This window comes from Protopterus annectens, chromosome 11.part0, assembly GCF_019279795.1.
Source record: "Protopterus annectens isolate FY-2018-M chromosome 11.part0, PAN1.0, whole genome shotgun sequence".
Taxonomy (NCBI): domain Eukaryota; kingdom Metazoa; phylum Chordata; order Ceratodontiformes; family Protopteridae; genus Protopterus; species Protopterus annectens.
The window spans coordinates 926659438-926685897 of NC_056745.1; the positions used below are offsets into that span (position 1 = coordinate 926659438).

The 26460-nt window shown below is 43.8% G+C and overlaps 1 protein-coding gene across 3 annotated transcripts in view; it reads right to left on the bottom strand.

Moving 5' to 3' along the window:
- Positions 1–26460, bottom strand: part of PHTF2 (putative homeodomain transcription factor 2) — a 1638259-nt gene that overhangs the window by 766629 nt on the left and 845170 nt on the right. For all 3 annotated transcript variants that reach the window (XM_044088321.1, XM_044088320.1, XM_044088322.1), the window contains exon 9: positions 4720–4875. In XM_044088321.1, the coding sequence (XP_043944256.1) occupies positions 4720–4875 (156 nt within the window). The remainder of the gene's footprint in view (positions 1–4719; positions 4876–26460) is intronic.

The window sequence follows — 26460 nt, forward strand, 5'->3', positions numbered from 1 at the left end:
AACCCTGCACCTTGTGTCTGCAAGGTAAAGACCTTAACCATTCTGCCATCTACCCACCCCTATTTTGATGCTTGCATGAACTTGATTTTCATGTCCCTGAATCAACCACACCCTGTGAGTTGGTGATATCCGTACTAATTTGTATTGCACAATGTCCAGATGTACTTATTTATACTTTATTAACCTATTAAATGAACTGGTCCAAAGACCATTTTCAGTCATGACCCCTCCACAGTAGCAAAGATAATGACAAGTAATACACATACAAATACAAAAAAAAAATACTACCATTAAGGCATTTGACAATGATTGCTTGTGCAGTAAATAGCAAATGGATGACAGTGGATAAATAAAATAAACAGTATTTACAAGAATGCATACGTTATTATGCTTAAATATACAATAAGGAGGATTTAAACTTATAAATACAAAATCGTATAATATATTGCACAGCTCACAGCACTGTAAAATGTTACTACTGTGTAGTGGACTAGGAAACAATTTGTGAACATTGCATGGCTGTACAAAAAAAAATGAGTGGAATAAATAGATTTGCATCACTCTTGTTATCTAAAGTAGTATCAAACAGAGTAAACCTGCACATTTTGAAATGGAACCACCATTACAATGGACTCTAAGAACTAGTTTGCTGTTGCATTAGCCAGTACCTCTATAGCAGTTAGATTTACTCTTCAAACAGATGGTCTTTGAGAGTTTCATTGAAAGTCAGTAGTTGGTCTACATTTTTAACATTCTCTGGAAAATGGTTCCAAATAGCTGAAACTATGACTCTTTCTGACTGGAGAGTGACTGTCTGTGCTTAACGTACCTGATTGGTCTGGTTGCTATTCGAGGCATCTACCAGAAAAAGACAACAAGCCTACAGACCCTTGCATCATCTGGAACAAGACTGTGGATCACCAAACAGGCCGTGGCCTGCTTCTCTTCTTGGGATTGGTGCTAACATTTTGCTTCTGGTGAGAGAAGAAGCAAAGGAGTATTGTATCTTGCCTCAGGTGGGATGAGAGGTCCAATTGGGTGCAGGCAGAGAAGTCACTGGGCAGATCCTTGGGGGTGGTGGCTGGACAGGCAGGCAAAAAAACACTTGATCTTCGTAAAAACTGTTTATAGGAGTTCCGTAAACAGAACAAGACATCAAAAAGATGCAAACTGAGCAAGGGAACAAAGTAGATTGGCTAGCTTTTCTTCTGCATCTGTCACACCGCTTACACACCTAGGATTAACCAACCAGCTTTACACACCTTTGTGAGGAGAGTGGAAACTGGCACAAAGAGAAAATCCATATGAACAATGGCGGATGGGGGGACATATGTAAAACGTAAGGTATCCCAACCAAGAATCAACTGGACAACCTCTTGCTGTCAGGTAACAATGATACCTACTGCACCACTTTGCTGCCTTAAGCAACAATAGAAAGTTTTAATTTCAGATTCGTGACCTGAGACAGTAACATTTGTTCCATTTATTTTCACTGGATGTCCAGGAAGAAATTTAACTGGGTACTGTAAAAGAATGTTTTGCATTTAGTTTTGTTACTTTACTTGCTTCTTCTTCTTTTGGCTTTTCCTGGTTAGGGGTCGCCACAGCTGATCACCTATGAGTTCATGATTGGCAGTGGAGTTTTATGGTGTCGACTTGCCAGCCCGGCGCCGAACCTTCCACAGAAGGCACACATATGCATGCACTCACACCTAGTGCCAATTTAGAGTGTCCAATCCACCTTCAGCATTGTCTTTGGGATGTGGGAGGAAACCGGAGCACCTGGAGGAAACACATGCGACCACAGGGAGGACATGCAGACTTCACGCAGGAGGCACCCAACCAAGGACCGAACCGGAGAATATCTTGCTGTGAGGAGGCAACGCTAACCGCTGCACCACCGTGGCCACTCTAGTTTTGTTACTTGCTAAGAATGTAATTGTAAAGAAGTGGAAGCCTACAGATCTTCTTTAATAATTGAGCTACACTTAAGGGAGTTAAGCCAACCTGGAATTCACCTGTAATCAGCTTACTTAGTTTTTTTATAAAATGAAACTAGAGATGCTGTTTACTATCTTATCACTAATCTTATCTCATGGTTCATTTCACTTCTGAACATTTTCTCATTTACATCACACTGTACTGGAATTAATAAACTAAGGCACAAAACAGGTTAGCCATATTCCACCTCCAGCCAGTCAAACGGATATTTAATAGCATCAACTTTTTCCATATTTTAACTGGTGGTGTAGTTAGTAAATACTACTTTTTTATTTTGGATTTTTGTACTCTTACTTGGTTGTTTAATGATGAATTTTTTTCCTTTGATATACTAAAAGGTTAACATTAAACTGGGGGAAATGCATCTGACCCATACAAGACCTTAGCACTGCAAAACACCTTATGGTATGAAACTTTTTTTTTCAAGTATTTAGGAACAGGCATAAAGATACTGTGCTCATGTTTTGAAATGAAACTGCTGAAAATGTTAAAAAGAAGGGCCCTGCGTTTAATTACATAAATATTCTCTTTTTTCAGCGTTTAATGCTTTTGCCCAAAACCACTTTTCAAACCACGAGCAAAAAATTTTCATGCACACTAAGAGATAACCCATTATGCAAAAACAAAACCTACAGTCCACAGAAATAGTTCAGATATATTACTTCATTTTGTTAACCAGGTAAACCTCAGAAAGGCAAAGGCATTTTACATGGATGACTTAGTGAGAAAACTCCATACAAATCTAGGGACACAACCTCCTTAAACTTGTCAGTCAACCAAGCAGCATGTCTTTGAAAGAGCATCGACAGGAAACTCATGGGCTTGAACAGAGCATGCAAAACTGCATCCAGCCAGCAATCACAGACCAGGTCTAGCCTCACCAACCATGCAGCTAAGAGCAACACCAACCACTATACTACCCATATTAAAAATTATATACTTATTGAAAGATTGCCCCTAAACAAGAGACTTATAAACATTTCTGATATGTTTCTTCTTTGTCTTCTGGGTTCTTCCCCACTGACACATTTATTCTCAAAGAATGGCTACAGCACCCTGGCATTTGTTACTATTCCTTGATTGAACAACACCCTTCAGAAAGGGGTATCTTTTGTAGCATTGACTTAAGATTACCCTACGTCCTGCAAGAATGGGAAGGGTGACTGGTATGCTCATCGTATAGAAAGTGAGACAAGCTGTCTAACATTCCTGAGTAAATGCCCATGCTTAGCTAGTTGACAGTGACATGTTATGTCCCTGCAAACTTCCACCCCAATTGTCAAAATACAATCCCTGTCCCAATTAAAGCAGAATGGATGTTTTTTGGTGATTCCTTCTTGATTCCACTTACATCCTTCCACTAACAAAAACCTGTTAACCCCAGCTACTACTCTGATGCAGAGGTCACAATTCAAACCAAGCAGTACAGATGGACAGTAACCACCACACCAATAAAGCAAGCTCCAAAAACTGAAATAATGTTGAAACTACACTTATGATCACACATTTAGTTTCAGAAATGCAATTTTGCTACTGAAACCAACTCAGTAATGCAGCTATCCCTTCACTCAGCTAAGGCAAATAATGTATATTTGCAGATGCTGGAAAACAATTTTCATTATAACAAGCGATTTCTCCACTACACAACCCAAATACTGTTTGAACGAATTATTTAGAATATACTTGTTTTCTCTTTGCTGCTGTCTTATTTCCTCACTCTGATGACAACAAATTAAGACCAACCCAACAGCACACATCAGGATCTGCATTGACAGTTGTTTAAAGGTTTCACAACTGGTATACCAATTATAGAAGAACTAATGAGTTATCTATGAGGCTAGAAATATAGAAAAAGAGGGAGAAGATTCTGTAGTTACTAAAAAGTTAGGACAATGGACTATACATGTATGAGGTTACAATGACATTAACAGATTTATTTTGCTGTGATACCTGTAAACATGCAAAAGTGCATGGAAAAGAATTTTCAAAAGCAGTGTTCTGTAGAGTAATGTATAGAAGGGTTTTTTTTCATGTAGCGTAAATCGCAAGAACTATGACTGGCAATGCTGCCACTGGTATCAAACTGGATACAAAAACACAGCTCCAAAACAATTACTGTAATAAGCTTTAAGCCTTACAACAACCAAGCTCTGCTGCCATGGCATTTTCATAAAACAGTACAAGTTCCACCTTTACCACATCACATATGAAATGTTCAGGCTACTGATCTGTTTAACAAGATGTAGTTTTGTGAGTTGAATTAAATCTGAAATGGTACTGTTTGTATTGCCTATTCATAGCATACATACTATACTGGTATTGATATAATATATGTACATGTTGCCATCAAACGTTAATACCACTCTAAGGAGACCGCCACTCTCAACATATTTACAAACATGATTGACAATAACAAGCAGGAGCAAGACTTTTTGTCAGTGAATGTGTTTAAAACACAAGAAATAACATTCTTTGTCAAAAATTAAAAAGTACTTGCAACCTAGGTTAATGGAAAGTATAATGATTAATATCTGCCAATGAAAACAATGTTCAAGATTTAAATTTAGAAATGTGTTCAAGAAATCAATCCTTGAAATACAGAAGGATGAAAATAAGGTTAGAGATGTTAAATTTAGACATTTATCAAGATGAGGTTCAGCATTCCCCCAAACTGAGTAAAAACATTTAAAAAAAAATAGTGTGAAAGAAAAACTCTACCTCATGTTGGTAGTGTTTTTTATAATGATGAGTCTTTCTGTTTCGGACAGCACTATCACTAGATGCACGCTCAGCACGTCGAGCTGTGTACCCAGCATCAGGATCCTCTTCACTTGAAACCTCATCGGATATGTTTGCAATGGCTCTGTGAGCTTCCTAAAACAAATGAAGCAAACATATTAATGCAATTAAGACATTTCTAAAACTATACATATCTTATTTATGTATCATTTTTTTTTATCTCAGACAATATGGAATGTGGAACATTCAGGAAAGCAGAAAGAACTTATCATAACAGTAGATATTTAACTGACCACTGCTGCAGTAGCCTTAGCTATATAGGTTATATCCTGACAAGGATATAATAGCTGGCCAGCTTCCAAAGCTTCAGGGCACCTTCTACAAGCATAAACTGTCAGGCAGCTCAAACTGAGCTGACAAAATGACAAGTATGGGGTGTCATGCTCTTCAGAGCTTTAATGCCAAGAGAGAAAGGGAAGCTGGGCCCTGAAAGGACAATGCTAAAAAAGAACAAAAAATAAATAACCACATCCTTGTACAAGCAACACATCAAAAATCCAAAGGTGACAGAGGAAGGGGAGCAGCTACAGCAGAAGTGATCACTCAAACATCTACTATTATGGTAAGTTTATTTACACAACTGTACTATGTTCATCACATTGATAAATGTTGCAGTAGCCTTAGTTACAAGGTTAGATTAACCTAGCTTACTACTTTTAGGAGGTGGAGGGACAAAAGTCCAGAAGCCCCTAGAGAAAGGTCCATGCAAAGCCTCATCAAGATCTAGAAAAGGAATCAAGCCTATGGTGCTTTGTAAAAGTATGCAGACAGAACAAAGATGCAGATTTAGGAATACTTCTAGAATTCAACCATTTCCAAGCCAAAGATGAAGCCAAGGCCTTCCCTGATAAAAATCTGTTGTTTTGAGTAGAACAAAAAGTAGTGCCTTACACAACTATTTAAAAATGGCCTGATGTGTCACAGTTTGTCTCTTTTTCACTTCACAAGAGATGAAAAGTTGATCCAAAGATTTAAAGTTTCAATAATTTAATTCTGTTAAGATGGTGCCAGAGTTGTCTGTGGACATCCAAGGTATAGTGTATACTTTTTCCCTCACTTTTCAGGAAAGAAAAAGTACAGTTTTGTACCTACCATAAATGTAGATGTTCAAGTGTATACCCTGCTGCAGTCATCACACTTGGGTTATCCTGCCGTCAGGCGGTCCCGCAGTCGGCCCGAATTCCAAAGTCTTGGTCCGGCGTTGGTTGCTGTCGCTTCCCTGACGTCAGAGTGCCAGGGGTTTATCAGAGGCATCCGACGCCATTTTCTTCAGTTTTTCTTGCCCCAGATGTCAGGTGCCCCTAATAGGTAGGCAAAAAAAAAAATATATATATATATATATATATATATATATATATATATATATATATATAGCTATATGGAAAAATAAACAAAACCCTTAGGCACAAGCAAATACACCACAGAGGTAGTATAGCATAGAGTGGTAGAGATAAGTTCAGCTAGTTCAGAGGGGATGTAGGGAGGGTAACCTGGACTGCAGCAGGGTATACACTCGAACATCTACATTTATGGTAGGTAGAAAACTGTGCTATGTTCATCGTGTTACCCTGCTGCAGTCATCACACTTGGGAAGAATCCCAAAGCTAAGGATGGGAGGTGGAAGTCATACAGGGTTAGAGGAGGCTACAAGGCCCTGCAAAACTGCAGTGGCGAAGCCAGCTCTAGTCTTAGAGTAAAGTGGTAAGTGGTAATGTTTGGTGAAGGTGTGTACTGAACTCCAAGTTGCAGCTTCCAGAATATCCTTGGTTGGCACCCCCCTGAGGAAGGCTGTAGATGTAGCTGCTGCCCTGGTAGAGTGGGGCCTTATAGTAGCAGGAACTGGTTTTCCATGGTGGGTGTAACAAAAACGTATGCAATGTCCTATCCATTTGGAAATGGTCTGTTTTGAGATAGCCTTTCCTTGTGATGCTGTAGCATAGGATACAAAAAGCTGGTCAGATTTTCTGAAAACCTTAGTTTTATCCAAGTAGTAACGTAGCTGCCTGTGAATGTCCAAGGAATGCAGGAGTCCTTCTCCTTTGCTCTGTGGATTTGGAAAGAAGGTGGGTAAATGGATGGTTTGATTTAGAGCCACACTGGATACCACCTTAGGCATAAAGGAGGGGTTAGTTCATTGAGAAACTCTGTCGATGAAAAATGAGGAAAGGCTCTACTGCCATTAGTGCCTGAAGCTCTGAAACTCTTCTAGCTGAAGTAATTGCTAGCAGCAGGGCAGTCTTCCATGATATAAACTTTAAGTCAGCTGAGAAAGCTGGCTCAAAAGGAGGTAGCGTGAGTTTTTCCAGAACAAAGTTGAGGTCCCAAGTAGGTGTTGGTGCTCTCCTGGGAGGCCTAATGTTTTTGGCCCCTCTGAGAAACTGCCTTAAGAGTGGATGTGAAAATAAGGGAGGATCCGTGTTGTAGTGAGCAGAAACAGGTGAGGCGTGGATTTTAATAGATGAAAAAGAAAGCCCTTTGTGTAACATCTCAGTTAAATATTGCAGAATCTGAGGTATGTCAGGCTGAAGGGTATTTTGGCCTTTAGCTTGGTTCCAGGCGCAAAACCTTTTCCAGTTGTCTGAGTAGGCTTTCCTGGTGCTGGGCCTCCTGGCCTCCAGAATAACATCCATAACAGCTTGTGAGAGAGGAGCTGGCTGGTTGCTTAGGTGATTTGCCATGCAGCCAAGTTTAAGGTTTTGAGCTGGGTGTGCAGAATCTGATTGTCTTGCTGTGTGAGCAGGTGGGTAATTTGTGGTAGAATCCATGGTGAGCCCTGGGCCATATTCCTTAATAGTGGGTACCAGTGCTGGCGTGGCCAGTCTGGGACAATGAGTATCATTCAGGGTCTCTCCATCCTGACTTTCAGTAGCACCTTTGTGAGAAGGGGCAATGGAGGAAAGGCATATACTGTTAGCATTTTCCAACTGAATGAGAGTGCGTCCACTTTTAAAGCTTGATGGTGAAAAGTCCTTCTGCAAAATTTTGTTAGCTGATAGTTTTGAGCGCTGGCAAACAGGTCTATGTCTGGAAGCCCCCATTTTTGAGCTATCATTGCGAATACTTCTGGATCCAGTTTCCACTCGTGGGGATCCATGATGTTTCTGCTTAGGTCATCTGCCAATGTGTTCTTTTTTCCTGGCAGGAATTGAGCTTGTAATTGAACTTGGTAAGCCAGTGCTGTGTTCCACAAGGTCATTGCTTGCTTGCATAGAGGGTAGGAGTGTGTACCCCCTTGCTTGTTTATGTACCACATTACTGTGGTGTTGTCTGTCCTTATAATAAGCTGTCCTGGATGTAAGAGGTCCTTGAAGGCTGTCAGAGCATTTTGTACAGCTAGCATTTCCTTTGGATTGATGTTCAGATTCTTTTGATCTGCTGTCCATATGCCTTGAACGCACCGTACTGCCATGTGTGCCCCCCAGGCATAGTCTGATGCATCTGTTGTCATAGTTTGCCTGGCTGGGGGTAGGGTGAAAGGCTGACCCTTGTTGAGGTGACATGTCTGTGACCACCATAGAAACTCCTGTTGAAGGCAGGGAATGAGAGGTATCATTGTTTCCAAGCTGTGGCTGTGTTGAGTCCATACGCTTTTTAGGTACCATTGTAATTTCCTCATATGCAGTTTTGCAAATGGTATTAGTAGTATGCAAGATGCCATGAAGCCCAAAGCCTGCAGAATTTTTCTTGCAGGGAGTTGGGTCTTTGTTGCCATCGCTCTGAAGTATTGAGTTAACTGTAGTTTGTCTGGCGTCAGATAAGCCATCTGGACCGTTGTATTCAAGCTGGCACCCAGGAATGTCATATTTTGTGAGGGAACTATTTTTGATTTCTTTTTGTTTACTGTGTACCCTAGGCAACTTAGAAGATGTTTTACAAAAGCCAGGTGTTGTAAGAGAATGTCCTTGCTTTCTGCTTGGATGAGACAGTCGTCCAGGTATGGGTATATTTGAATTCCTCTTTGTCCGCAGTATGCAATTACTGGTGCCAGGCATTTTGTGAAGACCCTGGGCGCAGTAGATAAGCCAAAGGGCAGTGCAGAGAATTGGTAGTGGGTTGAACCTGCAATGAAACGGAGGTATCTTCTGCAATTTTGTCTGATAGGGACATGCAGGTATGCCTCCTTGAGGTCCAACATTACTAGCCAAGCTTTCTTGCCCAACATGGGAAGAAGCTGCTGTACTGTTAGCATCTTGAATTTGGGTACTTGCAAGAAGGTGTTTAAAATTGAAAGGTCCAGAATGGGTCTCCAAGCATTGTCCTTTCTGGGGACTAGAAAGAGCCTTGAGTAAAATCCTTGGCCTTGCTCCTGTGTAGGTACCAATTGAATGGCTCATGTCCATGAGAGCTGTAGTTTGTTTTTGTGCCTCTGCCCATTGATTTTGTGGCAGGTTTGGCATTCCTTTTATCCTTGGCAAGGTGTGGAAATGGAATCTGTCTCCGTGTGAGATAATGTCTAGGACCTATTTGTCCTTTGTGACAATGCGCTAGTTGTCTGCAAAAAGTGCTAATTTTCCTCCCAAGGGAGCTGCCAAGAGAGTTTTGCTTGGCAGTTTGAGGTTTAAGTCATTGTGTTTGCCTTCTAGTAGTTTGGGACCTGTCTTCTCCTCCCTTCTGTGTTGCAGTGCCCCATTGGCGAGGTTTGTAAGGGATTTGTGCTTGTCCTCTGCCCCTTGGGCGCCTGTATTTACCCCTCTGTGGTCTGTCAGAAGCTGGAAAGGACCAATTTTTTGTTGGCCAATTCCTGCTGAAGCGTGGGGGCTGTACCTGTAAGAAATCTTTGACCGTCTGCATAGATTTTGCCTTATCCTCCATTTTCTTTAAAACCTCCTCTGCTTTAACCCCAAATAAGACATCTTGCTGTAAGGGTGCATCCAGTAACTTTGCTTTAACAGGATCAGGCAGAGATTGTTCCTTTAACCAAGCATGCCTACGTATAACAGACCTGCAGCTCCTCTAGAGGAAGCTTCCAAGGCATCAAAACCACATTGTAGAGTATGTTTGCCGACCTGTTCAGCTGCATGCAACAGATCTTGCATTTCCTTGAATTCAGACTGTTGAGGGTGCGTGCCCCATCTTTTGTTTTATTTGAGACATTAGGAATTGCTGGTATTTAAGCATGTGAAATTGACAATTTAGTGCTCTCATAGCTAGAGTAGCTGAGGTGTAAACCTTCTTCCCCCACCTATCTAGTGCTCTGGAGTCCCTTTCTGAGGGTACAGGATTTTTAGCCATAGAAGTCTTAGCCCCTTTGGGACCCTGGGAGATTGTCTCTGGATCAGCAACAGGGCTTTTGTAAAGGAATTTGTGTGAGTCAGGCACTCTATTGTATCTATCTGGTTTGGCTGGAGCAGGAGGCAGAGAATCTGGATTTAGACTAGATTCTAAGAAAACATCATCCACAATGTCCAAAACTGGGGGGATAGCAAGTGGTCTGTGCTGGGGGAGTAAAAGAACTCTCGGAGCCTTTTCTTTGAGTCGGAGTAGTCCTGACCTTCCCAGTGGAAATGTTCCCTCATGGTATGTAAGGTTTCCCCAAAGGAATAATCTTCAGGGGGAGAAGCTGAGGGAATGGAGTCTTCAGCATCAGAATCTTTATAAGGGGGAAAGGAGTAATCCTGTTCCTCAGAGGAGCCTGAGGAAACAGACACTTGATCAGAGGAGGCATAATCCTCCTCTTGTCTAGGCGTTTTGTCGGGGGGGGGGTCAGGAACCCCTGGATCAAAGAAATCAAATCTTCAGCCATTTTAAGTATCCATTTCTTAGGCATAGGGCTTTGACCTGGAGACTGAAGTGTAGAATTTTTTGGTTTTAGAGGAGTCATAAGCTTAGCATAAGATTTTATGGTGAGAGTAGTCGCGGTCTGAAGACACCTTCGGAAACCGAAGGTGTTTCTACAGCACCGGCTTCCCCTACTGCAATGTCGTCGGTAGGGCCTAAAGAAAATGGCTGCGTCGGCCTAGAACTCTCTGCTGGGGGATCCGAAGCGGTCTGGGGATCCAATTCAGCGGTAGCCAGGGGCTGTGTAGGCGCCTCACTGAAAACCGGCGACCGGCCCAGCTGAGGCCTCGGGTTCTGGCTTGGATCTAGGCTGCCTGTCTTTATCTTTGCATTTTTTATGCACGCCGGTAGTCGGTTGCTCCGACAGCATAGTGTAATTAAATTTTCTACTGAAGTTGTGTCGTGCGAAATCAAAGTATCGCTTTATAGTTCGCTTATTGAACCTAGCACAAAACAGACAACCAGTGACGTCGTGGTCTGGGCCTAGGCAAGATATACAAAAAGAATGAAAGTCCTTATGAGGTATTTGCTTCCCACAAGAAATGCAATTGTTAACTTTTTCTGACATCGGACTGAGGCAAGAAAAGGTTCCCCAATGGGGTACTTAGCTTTGAAGACTTCGGACTGAAACTCGATTCGAAAATCTCAGGTGTCGGCCGACCGGCACTTGTGAACTGCTTCTGCTTCGGGCACCGCACGGCAAGAAAGACTGAAGAAAATGGCGTTGGATGCCTCTGATATACCCCTGGCGCTCTGACATCAGGGAAGAAGCGACAGCAACCGACGCCGGACCAAGACTTTGGAATTCGGGCCGACTGCGGGACCGCCTGATGGCAGGATAACCCAAGTGCGATGACTGCAGCAGGGTAACACGATGAACATCAGGAAGATGGATAGTTTGGCATGAAGTAAACTTGGATACCACTTTAATAAACGAGCAAGATTAGTTACCAAAGAAACTCTGTTCCTGTGGAAAATGAGACGGGGTTGAATCACCATTAGAACTTACAACTCAGATACCCTTCTTGCAGAGGTCAGAGCAATCAGAAAAACACTTTTCCATGTTAAGAACCTCTAGTCATCCAGGTTATCTTATTCAAATAGAGCATGTGTCAGCTTCTCTGACACAAAAATCAGATCCCAAGGAGGGGCCACTGGTTTTCTTGGAGGCCTCTTTTGCAAAACCACTTTCATCTTTACATGCATTCTCAATATGATTTTGAGACTCCATGGGCAGATGTGCTTAAACAATTAGTTATGTACTCACCATAACGATAGATGTATGTGGTCCATCTCGTCTACATTCATTACTGATGGGCTCGGAGCATAGAATCGGCTCCGACTCGGCCGCTATAACTAGCACGAAGTCTCTAATTGGCTGGGCTAAGCCTGTATCCCAGGATGCACCACGCCCAAACCCCCAGATCTTGTTTGCCACAATATAATCATTACACATACATAACCCCACAGGAACACACAGCAAGAAGAGAGAAAAAATAATATCCTCAGAAGGGTCTAAGAATATAAATTTCCTCCAATTCCACCAGGAAGGGGGGAAGGTGGGTGGGTATGTAAGAATGTAGCCGAGATGGACCACATACATCTATCGTTATGGTGAGTACATAACTAATTGATGTAATGTGGTCCTATCTCGCCTACATTCATTACTTACGGGACAGCGTCCCTAGCACCTCTATCCTGGGAGGCTCATGGGAAAACACTCCCGAGCACCGTGGAACCAAAGGAAGCCCGGCCTCTAGAAGCCACGTCCAGCTTATAATGAGAAATAAAGGTGTGTGGGGAGGCCCAGGTGGCTGCCGCACAGATTTCATCCAAAGAGAGCCTAGCATGAAAAGCCACTGAGGTAGCCATAGCCCTGGTAGAATGTGCCTTAACTGGGAAAGGTAGATCTCTACCTGCCGATGTGTAAATTAATGAGATACAGTCCTTAATCCACCCTGCAATAGTGCCTTTGGTCACAGGGCTACCAATCCTGTTCTCTGAAAAGGACACAAACAACTGATCTGATTTCCTCTCTTGTTTTGTCCTGTGCAAATAAAACCTCAGTTGTCTATGTACATCCAATTGGTGAAATTTGAATTCTGCCTTGTTTGAAAACTGTGGGAAAAACACCGGCAACTCAATGGATTGGTGAAGACAGAAGGTAGAAGAAACCTTAGGAAGAAAGGAAGGGTTGAGTCTCAAGGATATTCTATCCTTATGAAAAATCAAATAAGGAGGTTTGACAGAAAGGGCTTGAAGCTCGGATACCCTTCTGGCTGAAGTAATGGCCACCAGAAAGGCGGTCTTCCAAGACAAATATTTTAATTCACAAGTGGCTGCAGGCTCAAAGGGAGAAGAAGTTATGGCTCTAAGCACCAAGTTTACATCCCATGGCAAAACTGGCTGTGAAACTGGGGGACTGAGTAACCAGGCTCCTTTTAGGAATGCTTTACATAGTTTATGGCCCATGAGGGAAGGCTCATATGAAACGTGAAAATTAGAAATTGCCGCCAGCTGTACCTTAATAGTGGAGGCAGCGGAACCTTGTCTGAAAAGCGTCGCCAAAAAATCCAAAACTGCCGTCACAGGGGCTGTAAAGGGATCTAGACTATGTGACTGGGCCCAGATAGCAAATCTCTTCCATTTACTGGAGTATACCTTTCTAGTGGATGGCTTGTGGGAAGAAGATAGGATATGCACCACTTCCGGTGTAAAGGAAAGCTGTCTGACTAAGGACGGAAGTGGAGAAGCCAAGCAGAGAGTTTGAGGGTTCGCAGGGATGGGTGGAACTGCCCTGACAGATGAGTCAATAGGTCTGGAACTGGATCCAGAATCCAAGGACCGTCCATGGTACATCTCCGGAGAAAGGGGAACCAAACTTGATGGGGCCAGTGTGGTGCGATCAAAATCATTTTGCTTCCCAAGGAAGTTGCCTTCTGAATCACTCTTGGCAGCAGAGGAAACGGAGGGAAGACGTAGAGCAGACCGGGGGGCCAATCGTGGACTAGAGCATCCCTGGGTGACTCCCCCTGAGGGGGGATCAGAGTGAAGTAACTGCTTCACTTGGCATTGAGGAGACTGGCAAAGAGGTCGCAGTAAGGTAGACCCCACCTGGAAAAGATCTGAGCAGCAACTCGATCGTTCAGGGACCACTCATGAGGCATCAGAATAGCTCTGCTTAGCCTGTCTGCTATCACACTGGACTTCCCCGGAATGTGCGCTGCCACTAGAAAGCGTTGGGAAGACAGGATAGGACTTGGTTCCCCCCTGCTTGTTCAGGTACCACACGACTGACATGTTGTCGGAAAGAATTGAAATAGTTCCCTTGGGAAGAGAGCTGTGAAGTGCCTGCAACGCTAGTAGCACCGCTCTCATCTCCAGGACATTTATATGCAAGTGTACCTCGTGATCTTGCTACGTGCCTTGGACCGTCCTGCCCAGATAATGTCCCCCCCACCCTGTCTGGGAGGCATCCGTGGTCACTGTGGCAGTAGGGGGCGGAGGGTTCAGGGATCTCCCTTTGTTCAGATTGGGTGAATGAAGCCACCAACGCAGGTCCTGCTGGCATTGTTCTGTTATAAGAATCGGATGAGACAGAGGGAATTCTTGAAAGGACCATTAGACCGAAAGAAGCCACTGGAGTATCCGCATATCTAGCCTGGCCAGGGGTACTAGTAGGATGGTGGCCACCATGGAACCTAGTAACTGAAGAACAAGTCCGGCTCGGACCTTTTTCAGAAGTAATAAGGCCAAAACCTGAGCCTGTAGCACTTTTATTCTTTCTGTAGGAAGGAAAGCCCTCATTTCTACGGAATCTAGCTCTGCGCCAATAAATGCAACATGTCGTGATGGCAGCAAGACAGATTTTTGCCAGCTGAAAGTAATCCCTAGGAGTTGACCCAAGTTGATGGTGGCCTCCGTGGCTCGAACAAGTAGATGCCTGGTGGGGGCAGTGAGAAGCCAGTCGTCTAGGTAAGGAAACACGTGGAATCCTAGACGTCTCAGGTGAGCAGTCACTACTGCCAGACATTTGGTAAACACTGTGGGAGCTGTGGTGAGACCAAAGGGCAGGGCTCGGAATTGGAAATGACTGGCTCCCAGCCAGAAGCGTAAGTGATTCCTGGAGGCCTTGTTTATCTTGATGTGATAATAGGCATCATTGAGATCGATGGAGCACATCCATACTCCTTTTTCCAACAAGGGGAAAATGGTTTGAAGAGTGACCATTCGGAACTTGGACTTCCTGACGAAGCAGTTTAAACGGCTGAGATCCAGGATGGGCCTCAAGTCCCCTGTTCTTTTCGGCACCAAAAATAACCTTGAGTAAGTTCCTGATCTGATCTGGTCTGAGAGGACTGGTTGGATGACTCCTTTTTCCAGCAGCTTTGAGACTTCTAACGCTGCTTGCTCCGTTTGACTGGGTGGAACGTCTGGGACTCTCATGGATGGCGGGGGGGGGTGGTGCAATAAAGGGAATGGTGTAACCTCCGGCAATAATTCGAAGCACCCATCGATCCTGAGTGATGTTTCCCTAGGCTTGAAGATGCTTCCAGAAACGACCCCTGACTGGCTCCGGAGAGGCACAGCCGGGCAGTCCCTCAGGGACGTTGGTAGGAGGAACCACAAAAGGACTCGCAGTCTCCCGAGTTGCGGGGGCCTCCCACGCCCCTAGGGCGACGTCTTCCAGAGTAATTCCCCCCTCCTCTGCCTCTGGAGGGGGGGGGGGTCACCATGATGGTTAAGAAAAGACTTCTGAGACTTCTTGAACCACATCTTTCCTCCCCTCTGTGTCTTGGGATAAGGTCTAGAGGGAAGCGAAAAACGGGCCCCTACGGCAGACAAAGTCTTACCCTCCTGCTCACATCTGGTGAGAGTGTCTTTCACTTTGGGTCCAAAGAGGGAGGACCCATCAAAGGGAGCGTCCGTGAAGGAAGACTTGAAGGTCTCCGCGAAGTGACACAGGCACATCCAGGCTTGCCTCCTAAGGGCTACGCCTGCGCTAGCTGCCCTACCCGCCCCCTCGGCTGCATAGGATATGAGCCTCATGGACGAGTTAACAAAAGACAGGGTAGACAGCTGGGCTTTGACAGTCTGGTTCACCGCCTCAGGCAAGTTATCTGACAGAGTATCTCCCAACTCCTTGAGGAGATCTCTTTGGAGCCCCGTAAAATGACACAGATAATTCAACGACCGCAAAGTAAAGGTCGCTGAGGACAGGGTACGCTTTCCATACCAATCCATACTCCTAGACTCCTTGTTAGGAGGATGAACGGAAGCAGAAGCCTCTGCAACTTCTTGCTGAGTGGCAGAAGCCACCACCATGGCATCTACAGGAACTCTTTTTGTCAAAAACTCTTTCCCAGGAGGCGCAGACAAGAACTTGTTTGGGCGGCTGGGAACCGGTTCCACAGAGTCAGGGTGTTCCCACACCCTTCGACAAATAAGGTCCAACAACTCATCGAAGGGGGGAGACAACCAGGAGGCGGGAGGTCGGGCTCCGAAGGCCTTGAGGAATACCGACTCCTCCTCAGAGGGGGTTTTGGAAGGCCAGTCGCCTCTCTGTCTCAAAATCTCCAGGATGTCGGAGAATGAGACATCATCGGAGGACGACTTTGGGGACCCCTCTGCATCATCGAGGTCGGTGTCTGAGGTGACAGACTCATCTGGGGAGTCTATGTGCTTCCTCTTACACAACTTCTTTCTGGGAGGCTCTTCAGGCAAAGACTCTGAAGGGCCCTCAGAAAGCAGGGGACCATGCATGGGGGGTATCCTCAGGCCTTCGAGCCCTGCTGCCTGCTGATAGGGGGGCATCAGAGGCTCTAGTCGCAGTGTCCGGGAAAGGAGTGGTTGACTCGAGTCGAGTGATGTCACCGAAGACCTGGCCAGTGCGCTCCTCATGGCCTCAAAGGCGGGTCCACCTGAATCTGAGGAGCGACCCATCTCCGAGACCACAATCGGAACAGGGGTTCCCCCGGCCGAAGCACCAAGAGGGAGACTCGGAGCAGAGGTCTGGAGCCCCGATGTATCCCCCTTGGGTCTGACCGACGAAACCAGAGTGCCGAAACCATTAGATGGAACCGAAAAGGTTGGAGCCGAGGTCGGAGCCGAAAAACTCAAAGGGGTTTCGGAGCCGACCCAAGGACCTCACTCGACTCGGAACACTCTGGCTCCGACGGCACAGAGGTGGTCGGAGGAGGAATAATCGGAACCGACAAAAGGGCAGGCTCCGGAGCAGACTGGGCTGGAGCCGAGAATAATTTTGTTAACACTGGTGACTGGAGGAGCCTCTGCACCACCCTATCCAAATCCAAATCAGACAAACTGGAGGTCTTGGAGGACACAGAAGGGGGTCAAGAAGTCTTCTCTAATAGATCCAACGTAAAGCTAGGAGAATGGCTCTGAATCGGCTCCAAGACAATTGGAGCCGAAGTCGGTTCCAACACAACAGAAACCTCCTTCAGCTCCGGCGGCAGTGGAACCGAAGAAGCCGTCTCTGGTACCGACAGCATCTCCTGCGGCTCCGAGACCAATGGAGCTGAGGAAGGTGAAACAGTCTTTAATCTTTTCTCCGATGGCTCCAACGAACTAGATGAAGCCGGAGATCTCTTTTTTGTATTAGATTTCCCGCTAGGGGGAGAAGACGCCAAAGCTTCTTCAAAGGCAGGTTTTACCATGCCCTTGAGAATCAACTTATTTTTTCTCTCTTGCAAGACCTTGGAACTAAACGAACGACACACACTGCAGGACTCTTGCAAGTGTATAGCGCCCAAACAGTACACACAGATGGCACGGCCATCAGTCAGAGACATCTTATAGGAACATTTGGCACACTTTTTAAAACCAGAAGGCCTATGCTCCTTCGGATCTTTGCCTGACATTTCAAAACTCCACACAAAACCAGACACCAATACAAAAGGGAAAGGAGGAAGGGACTCTAACTCAAACGCCCCTAAAACCAATAAGGAAACACATCGAACAGGGCTAAGGCCCTCTAACTTAAACAGGCCTAGCCCGCCAAACACAAGGATACCACAACTATAACTAAAAACGGAAAACAGTCACAAAACACCAAATACACAGAACATAGCTATCAAAATAGCTTTTGGTTGCAAAAATAATTACAGGAAACTAAGTAAATAGCTCAAATAAGGTACTTAGCCACAGCCAAGCTCGAGACCACGTCTTCACTCAAAGAGCGGCAAACGAGATCTGGGGGTTTGGGCGTGTTGCATCCTGGGATACAGGCTTAGCCCAGCCAATTAAAGACTTCATGCTAGTTATAGCGGCCGAGTCGGAGCAGATTCTCGGCTCCGAGCCCGTCAGTAATGAATGTAGGCGAGATAGGACCACATTACATCAGATGATAAATTAACCTTGACAGAGGAGTAGGAAAGGCCATAGGACAACAAATCACACAAACATTGTTAAACTAGAGAACAACTAACCCTAAATGGGTCCTGGTTATGTTGTTGGCACCAACTAGAAAACCTTTTCCATTTGCTACTATATGAATTTCTAGTAGCAAGCTTTCTTGTCTCCATTAGTACCTGCAGCAAGTAATCGATAAACAGGTGCCTAAAAGGAATTAAGACCTCATCATTGAGGCAGTCAAGTGAATTTGATTGGTTTTGCTGTATATTAAACACCCTGTTCTTGTGCGAGTAGATCCAGTCTGTGAGGAAGCTTGCATTAACCGCCCTAGCTATTTCCAAAAGAAACAGGATCATGGCTGCCTGGGCCAGAAAGGAGTCAACAATGACTTTGGGGGATTCCTTCGGAATCTTCAGAAGTACCCTGGATATTGGTGGAAAACATACATGAACATTCCTGTCTAAGGAAATGAAAAGCCATTTGTCTTCCAGGTTTACCTGCATGTACCTCTGGAGCAGAATCTTGCCAGCCGATTGTTGAGAGAGGAGACGAAGAAATCTACTTGAACTCTCCACAGACTGACTGAATCTTCAAAGACCCCTGATCTAGTTTCCATTCATAAGGATCTGCCATTGTTCTGCTCAGCTTACCTGCTTATACAGTTTTGCACTGATGGAATGTACTGATGCCTGTAGAATGAAATTGTGCTGTGAAGTTATATCCCAAGCTAGCTAAAATGGCTAGTCTGTATAGGGGGGTATGTCCTGGTTCGCCCCTTGCTTATTGATGTACCACTTGACTATGACGCAATCTGTCTGCAACAACTTGATTAGGTCCTGGCAACCAAAGATGCTTCAGAGTTGAGTGCCCTGATCAGGGCAAGCATTTCTTTTACATTTATGTACTTGTGTCTGTCCTTAGTGTCCCATAAACCTTGCAGTTTTATCCATCCTGAAACTGCTTCACAAGCAAACTCTGAAGTGTCTGTGGTGACTGACTGCTTTGGAACAATGAGGGGAGAAGGGGAGACATGGATTTAGAGATATTTGTTGTCTCCACCAAGTGATTTCTCTTACAACAAATTCCAGCACTGGGATCTGAAAAGGCAAGAGGTGCTGAGAATGGGAACCAAAATGACTTTGGATATCATTGTTTCTTTCTCATGTGAAGTCTCATCAGTGGTATTCTGAGAATCATAAAAGCCATGAGATCCAAAATCCTGAGGTGGCCCCCCCAGTGTCTGAAGTCTGACTGGAAAACCCCCAAAACAGATACAGATTTATTTATGTATTTATTTCTGGTGGAAGATAAGGTATTTAAACTGATGTGTCTAGCTGGCATCCCAGAAACACAATCCTGTGAAAAAGAGTCAGGAAATACTTTTGAATGTTCTCCTGGAATCCCAGTTTGTGAAACAGATCTATCACCCAAAAGAAAGATTCCTGACACTATGCAAAAGACTGTGCAAAAATAGCAAGTTGCCTAAATATGGAAAATGTGGATACACTGTAGCCTGAAAAGAGCTACAACTGCAGCTAGACACTTTAGGAACACTCTTGGTATTGTAGATAGTTGAGGCACTAAACTGATAATGTGATCAAGACACACAAAACCTTAAGAAACAACTGAAGTCTGGATGAATATAAATTTGAAGCGCATCTTTTAAATCTAACATTACCAGGAAACTTGAGTGAGGAAGAAGAGGTAACAGGTTTTGAAGTGACAGAATTCTGAATATGGGAACAATCAAACAAGTTCAGGAAAGAAGAATCCAAAACTGGTCTTCAAGCATTTTCTTTCTTTGGCACTATAAACATACTTGAATAAAACTCCTTCCCCACCTGAGAAGGGGAAACTGGTTCAATCACTCCCTGAGACAGTACACAATAAAGGATAGGTAAAAACTAGAGTCTGGTCTTGAAGAAGAAGAAATAGCCAGTGGAAAGGAAGTATTTCCTCCTATTGCCATCAGTAACCTTGATGAATGACCTTCATAAAGTACAGCTGTTCAAAATCTTATCATTACAGTAGATGTCCTTCTCTTCACTGTTGAGGGCTCTGTTGGCCCCTCCTCCTCCCAACTTCCTTCCTGAGCTATTGTACTCTCCCTATTACAAAGAACACTGCAACAGTGATAGTAGAGTTGTGTAAACTCTTAACATAACAGTATATGTCCTTCTCTTCACTATTGCAGTATTCGCTCCCTCCTTCCTCCCCCTGATCTTTTTTCTCTGGATGTACTTCTTACCTACTAGTATCCTTAGACTGTCATTCCTACTGGAGCTTTTCAGTTCTGAGGATGGTACATTCGGACATCACTTTTATGCCCTACGCCGTGCATGGTGAGCATACGTGTGATGAACGACGTACCCATTACAACCTAAAGGCTTTGGTACACTGGATGGAAGTTGAGCTACCCTTGGCAGGAGATCTCTATTGTAAAGAATACTGCAACAGTGCGACGGAATGACATTCTATTTGCGTAAAACTATCTGCTGCAATATAGAAAACTGGAGGTTCTAATTTATTAATTATTGTTTTAAAATTTTTTTTAATAAAATTACTTGAATAAAACAAAAACTGGAGATTCAGACTTTCTGGTCTGCCAGGGTGGAAGAGAGGAACAGTGTCTCAGTCATTTCAACTTACTGCAATGTTTTTGTTTGGGGAGTTTCCAAACGTCTTCATGGAACCCCCTTTGCTATTTCTCCTTAAATGTCTGTTTACCTACATTTTTGTTAAGACTGTTTATTACCAAAACTGAGTAAGGAGTTAGAGAATCCCATGGAAAATCTGAAAAAAGAAGGGCTTACAGATTTCTCTGTCTCACCTTACCCCTTTCATCATACTTTCTGATCACCTCTGCAGCAGAGGGGCCAAAAACTAAATCTATATCCAAAGGAAAATTTAAAATCTCATTTTTAATGTCATCTGGAAGATTCTAAGAATACAGCCAATCACATCTAATCAAAACAGAAGTGGCCATAGCCCTTGAACTATCAGTCATACACACACACACACACACTGTATACAATGAGTAGTAATGAACAGACAGAACAAATTAAACTATTTAAAGCAGATTTTTCCTCACAAGGAGGAACTGCAGACAAAACATTCCTCATATTTTCAAAACTTCTCAGGACAAACCTTAACATATGAGCCTGACAATTCAAAAATTTTAAAACCAAAGTTGCAGAAGCATACACTTTCCCCCATACATCTCAATAATAGTCCCACCCTTATCAAACATAGCAGGATTGGGACTAACTGATAAGCAGCAGAAGGATTAACTAAAGCTATTGCTGCTGAATCAGGTTTGGGAAGTGCAAAAACTAAAAAGAATGAGAAATGTACATCCTACATATATTTTTAGGGGAAGCTGGATGACTCTCAGGAAAACTGCAGGCAGTTACACAGACATCCTCAAAGGCTAACAGAACTGGAGGACCTGGTGCAGGTTCATAGGTGTGTACTAGGCTAATGGCCTTGGAGCCTTTACAAGCCTAGCCCAAAAAAATTGCCTAGGCATGGTGCAACCCGATGTTAGTTCACAGTGCCCTTATCCAATAGGGCAACTGGAATGATCTCTGGAGTGAACTTTCTGTTACCCATCCACTCAAGATCTCTCTTGAAGGGGCCACTGAGGTGCTCTGCTTGACGTGAATGGGAAGCTTATTCCAGAGTATGGTCAGTCCTTGGGAGGTGAACCTGTCCCTCCAGCATAGTCTGTTAACTGTGGTAACGAGGTTGTGATCTCTGGAGCATGTGGTGCGGGGGGATTGGGATTTCTTTATGTATAACATTTCAAGTAGGGCTGGGTCGGACATGGCTTTGTAAGTCAGGCAGAGATCACCTCTAAGTAGATAAGAAACTGAGAACAGCTGAAGTTTCTTGAGTCTGTCCATGTATGACATGTGTTTAAGGCCTAGGATCCTTTTTCTGCGGTGCTTTTGTGGCCTTTCCAGCTGTAGGTGTCTGGTCAGGTACATGTCAAATGGGGTGCTACATTCAATGACTGGTCTAATGAGGGACAAGTAGAGAGGGATGATGACCTCTTTCTTCCTGGATGCGAAACCTTTGGTTATAAGATGTGCCACGTAGAAGGACTTTCTGAAAACAGTGGCAATGTGGTGGTCGAAGGTGAGGTGACTGTCGACCTGGGTGCCCAGATCTCTTATGGCCCCTTCAGTGTTCAGTGGGCTCCCATCAATGTGGTAGTTCATGGGAACTGAGCTTTTTCCAAAGGGGATAATGATGCATTTTTTGGCGTTAAGCTTCAGGCCATGGTTCCGACACCAGTCATTGATCTGAGAGAGGACCTTTTGTAGGATTGTCTGCATCACTTGGGGAGTTGATAATGACTCCTAACTTGCAGTCATCTGCGAACCTCGTCAGCCAAAGTCCTTCTGTACTGGCCTGGACTTCTGAGAAGTAGATGTCAAACAGGAGAGGGCCCAGGAGCAAGCCCTGTGGGACTCCACTTGTGACTTGTCGACAGTCTGACTTGGAATCTGCAGCTTTCACTCTGTGGGTCCTGTCTGTGAGCCAATTTGCAACGCACCTAGTGATGTAAGGATTGATGCATAGTTTGGTGAGTTTATCAATGATGGTATCAAAGACCTTGGCCAGGTCGAGGTAGGCTGTATTTAATGCCTTACCCTCATCCACAGCCTTGGTGACTGCCTCAAAGAAGGTTCTGGAAATTCTTTCTGTAACAACTCAGTATTTTCTTGGGGACTGAGAAACATCAGTGCTCTCCCACCGAAAATGCTGGCAAATTCCAGAAATAGTCTCAGAGAAAGAGAACTCACCACAGGAACAGCCAGAAACTGAGGACAAAACATTATCCGCCCCTTCATCCTCTTGTCCAGTTTCAGAATACTAAATCTCTTCAGGAAAGGAGGTATCCCTCTTTCTAGAAGCTACTTTACAAGAAGGATCAATAGCCTGAACTAAACATGCCTGAACTAAACATGGAGCCAGACCCAGTAAACTACTCCTGTCTAAGGAAATTTGAGAAGGAGTAGATATACATTTAGTTTTCAGTTTCTTTTTGACTGGAAAAATGGGACCAGCAGTGTTATTAATGGCAACAGCGGCTTCCTCAGGGATGGGCACAACATTCTGACAAATGTGATGCATTCCTCGCTCCCTCTCCAGGACTGACAAGAGGACTCTCCCTTGTCCACTGAAGGGTCTGCATTAGCAGCAGCCGATGTGGCTAACCCCCCCAGTCCACAGTGGCTGCAGATGAGTGGTCTGAGGTACAACTGATGACCACAGCAGGGTCACCCATCTGCTGCTGAGGCAAACTGCTAGCCTGCTGTGATGACAAAGGCTGTTTGCTAAGAAGGAACGACCATGGGGACTGAAAGACTGTTCCATGGTCAAGACAAAATGGCATTTCTTTCCCAGGGAAAACAAGCAGCAAATGCCAGAAGAAACAAAGGCTTTAAGTCAATTTTTTTCACAGACAAACACAGTAAAAAGCATTTTAAAACACGGTGCCAGCCCCACACAGTAAACAATTTCTCCACAGAAAAAAACAGTTTGCGATTACTTTCAACAACCTTCAAACTGACAGGGGGAAAAAAGTGTTTGTTTAAAAGTATAGTACAGTACAGTCTCATGACAGCCTATTAATACACAAATTCCTAGCTTTAAAGTACCTTTTTGCTGTAGAAGAAAGTATCACTACTAAACAAAACTGTTAAGTGAAAGTTTTTTCCCCATAGGAAACTTATCTGGCTAGCAAAGGAAGAGCAGAAGCTGACCACTAATCCTCCCAAAGCCTCTTAGGAGTGAACTCTCCGGAGACAATAAAGCTCTGAAGGCTTGGTGCCCAAACTTGTCTTTTAATCATTTCAGCTTGAGCTGCCTGACAGTTTAGGTGCATGGAAGGTGACCTAAAAGCTTTGGAAACTGGCTTGCTGTTATATCCTTGGCAGGATATAACCCACATAGCTAAGGCTACTGCAGCAGTGATCAATATGATGAACATTTTACTAACTGTTCATCCCCTTTATCACCCTACAGTACACAGATGGCCATGACCTTCAATCTAAATAAACAATTCTGTACTTACAGAGATAGCCAATACTGATAACATTATCCAATAGATGTCTGGTGTTAGAAACTGAAAACATTTTTAATTACTCACATTTAAACTTCAATACCATTTTATCATTTAATGATTTCAATTTGTACGTTTTCTATTTTTAGATACGTTACTAGTTTATACAAATATGGCACGCTATGAAGGACCGCCAAAAACAGTAATGGAAAATTTTGAGCATTGCTGACAGGTTCTTCACTGATTTTTGGATGGTCTTCCCACTGACAAATCTACTCTTCAAGTACAGCTACAGTGACTGGCAAAGCAGCAGTCACAGATCTGAAGAGTAAATGGTAATGCATCTGTCAACAATACATTTTTGGCTATGACTTTTTTGTAAACTTAAATGGAAATACAAATGGCAAATTTTACAAGGACTGCTGACAGGCTTTTAGAGGTGCCTCCAATCATTTTCAGAATTCTGCCTCTCCCTCACCCTGGTGTGTGTGTGTGTATGTATGTGTGTGTGTGTGTGTGTGTATGCGTGTCTGTCCTTCTGAGTATAATTGTGTGTGTCCTACACAGTTATGGGTAACCTTAGTGACCACAAAATCTGTTTGCATTGCTTAAAGGAAACATGCATAGTATTTTGCAATAACATAGTATATGTACATGCTAGAAAACAGAACTTGGAAGTCTGCAAAAAGAAAGCAGGACAGTAGCTGAATACAGTACATATGCAGAGCTAACTAAGAGCATGACTAGAGACCGCCTTGAGGATCAGCCCTTGTCCATTATGGCCACAATGTTGATGAGAATGCTCATCCCTCATCTACTGTAACAATAATGTTTCGATAAAGTAAGTAAATCTGTGTGCACAACTTAACACAACTGTACATGCTTGAGTGTGGTCACTGTTCCAATCATAAGCCATGTAGTGTCTGCTTATCTGTCCCAATGCCAGAGCAGAACACATTTTCTACATGAATGGGCTGGCATCAACTTACATTTCCTTCAAGTATTTGGTATTGAGGTATTGTCCACCTGTGCCATCGTTGGATCAATCTCATCTCCCCAAGAAAAGCAGAACCATGCCTATGGTTGCTGGTGTGGCTTAAATGCAACCTGTGACACAGATAAATCATCATTTCCATAGGAATCCTTAACAAAGAAAGGAAGGTAGTAAGGTTACAGGTGTAAAAGGAGAAAGGTCTATATAGTTACCCACCAACATCCCCATAAAGTTTCCACTGAAGTAGAGGAAGGGAGAGAGAGAAACAGGACAAAAACTGTAACCCACTAACATCAACAAAAGATAAGTTGCCTACACAAATGTTCTATGCTCTTTTTGGGTTACTGTTGCAGTCACAATCTATACGGAAGATTCCTAAAGCTTGTTCAATCCTGGTGGAGCGGTTGGCTCACTGCTTGGATGTGAAGGATTGGAAGATGCATTTTAGGATAGCAGAGGCAAATCTAGCTCTGGATACGGCATCCAACCTGTAATGGTTTGAGAAAGTGTCAAAAAAGGAGCAGTCATCTGCATTTTGAATGCCCTGGTCACTAACCAGTTTTAGCCAGGCAGTGGAAGCTACAGCATCCTTGTTAAATGGAGCACAACCTTTTCCTGCAACATCCTCCCCTTTGTTTTATGGCAAAAGCTAATGAAATGTACTAGCCACTTTATATTCTTTGCAGAAAGTGACAAACTGTTTCAAACAGCTGATTTGATATTTTGGAATGATTTAGTTCTGTGTTGACAGTACCACAATGCTGTTCTCACCTAGGGAATGCAGAATCCCTTTGCTACTATCCAAGGAATAGGGAAGGAGACTGAGTTGAACAGCTTAGTTCAGGACTCTGTCCACAATGACTTTTGGAATTTTGGGGGGGGGGGGTAGTGTACAGGATCACCCTGTGTTTAAGAAACAACAAGAAGGGCTCTTTACACAACAGGATGTGTAGCTCCAAAAGTTTCATATTAGAGATAATACTATCAGAAAAACTTTTCCAAAACAGAAATGTTACAGTTGTGGAAGCAGCTGTTAAAAATGGTGGTAATGTCAGTTTTTCTAACACAAAATTAAGGTTCCAAGCTAGGGCCACTTTCCTCCAGGGCATGCGTCAGATGGAGAATGCCTTTCAGGAATTGTTTCACTGGGAGACTGGATTCTAACAAGGGATCTATGGGCAAGCAGCAGAAATAGCCAAGAGATGTACCCTCCAACAGAGGTATAATTTAAACCTAAGGAAAACAGCTCAAACACAATGAAGAACCACTGGAGTGTCTGCTTACTTTGTGTGCTGGTTCTTCCTCTAGCACCACAGGGAAAATCTCTTCCATTAAGCTAATATGACGTAGTTATACTTGGCCATCTAGTATAAGTCATAATTTTCAGCACAACCTCAGAAAAAAAGATGGCCAAATTAAGTCACACCTTCCAGGCTACTAG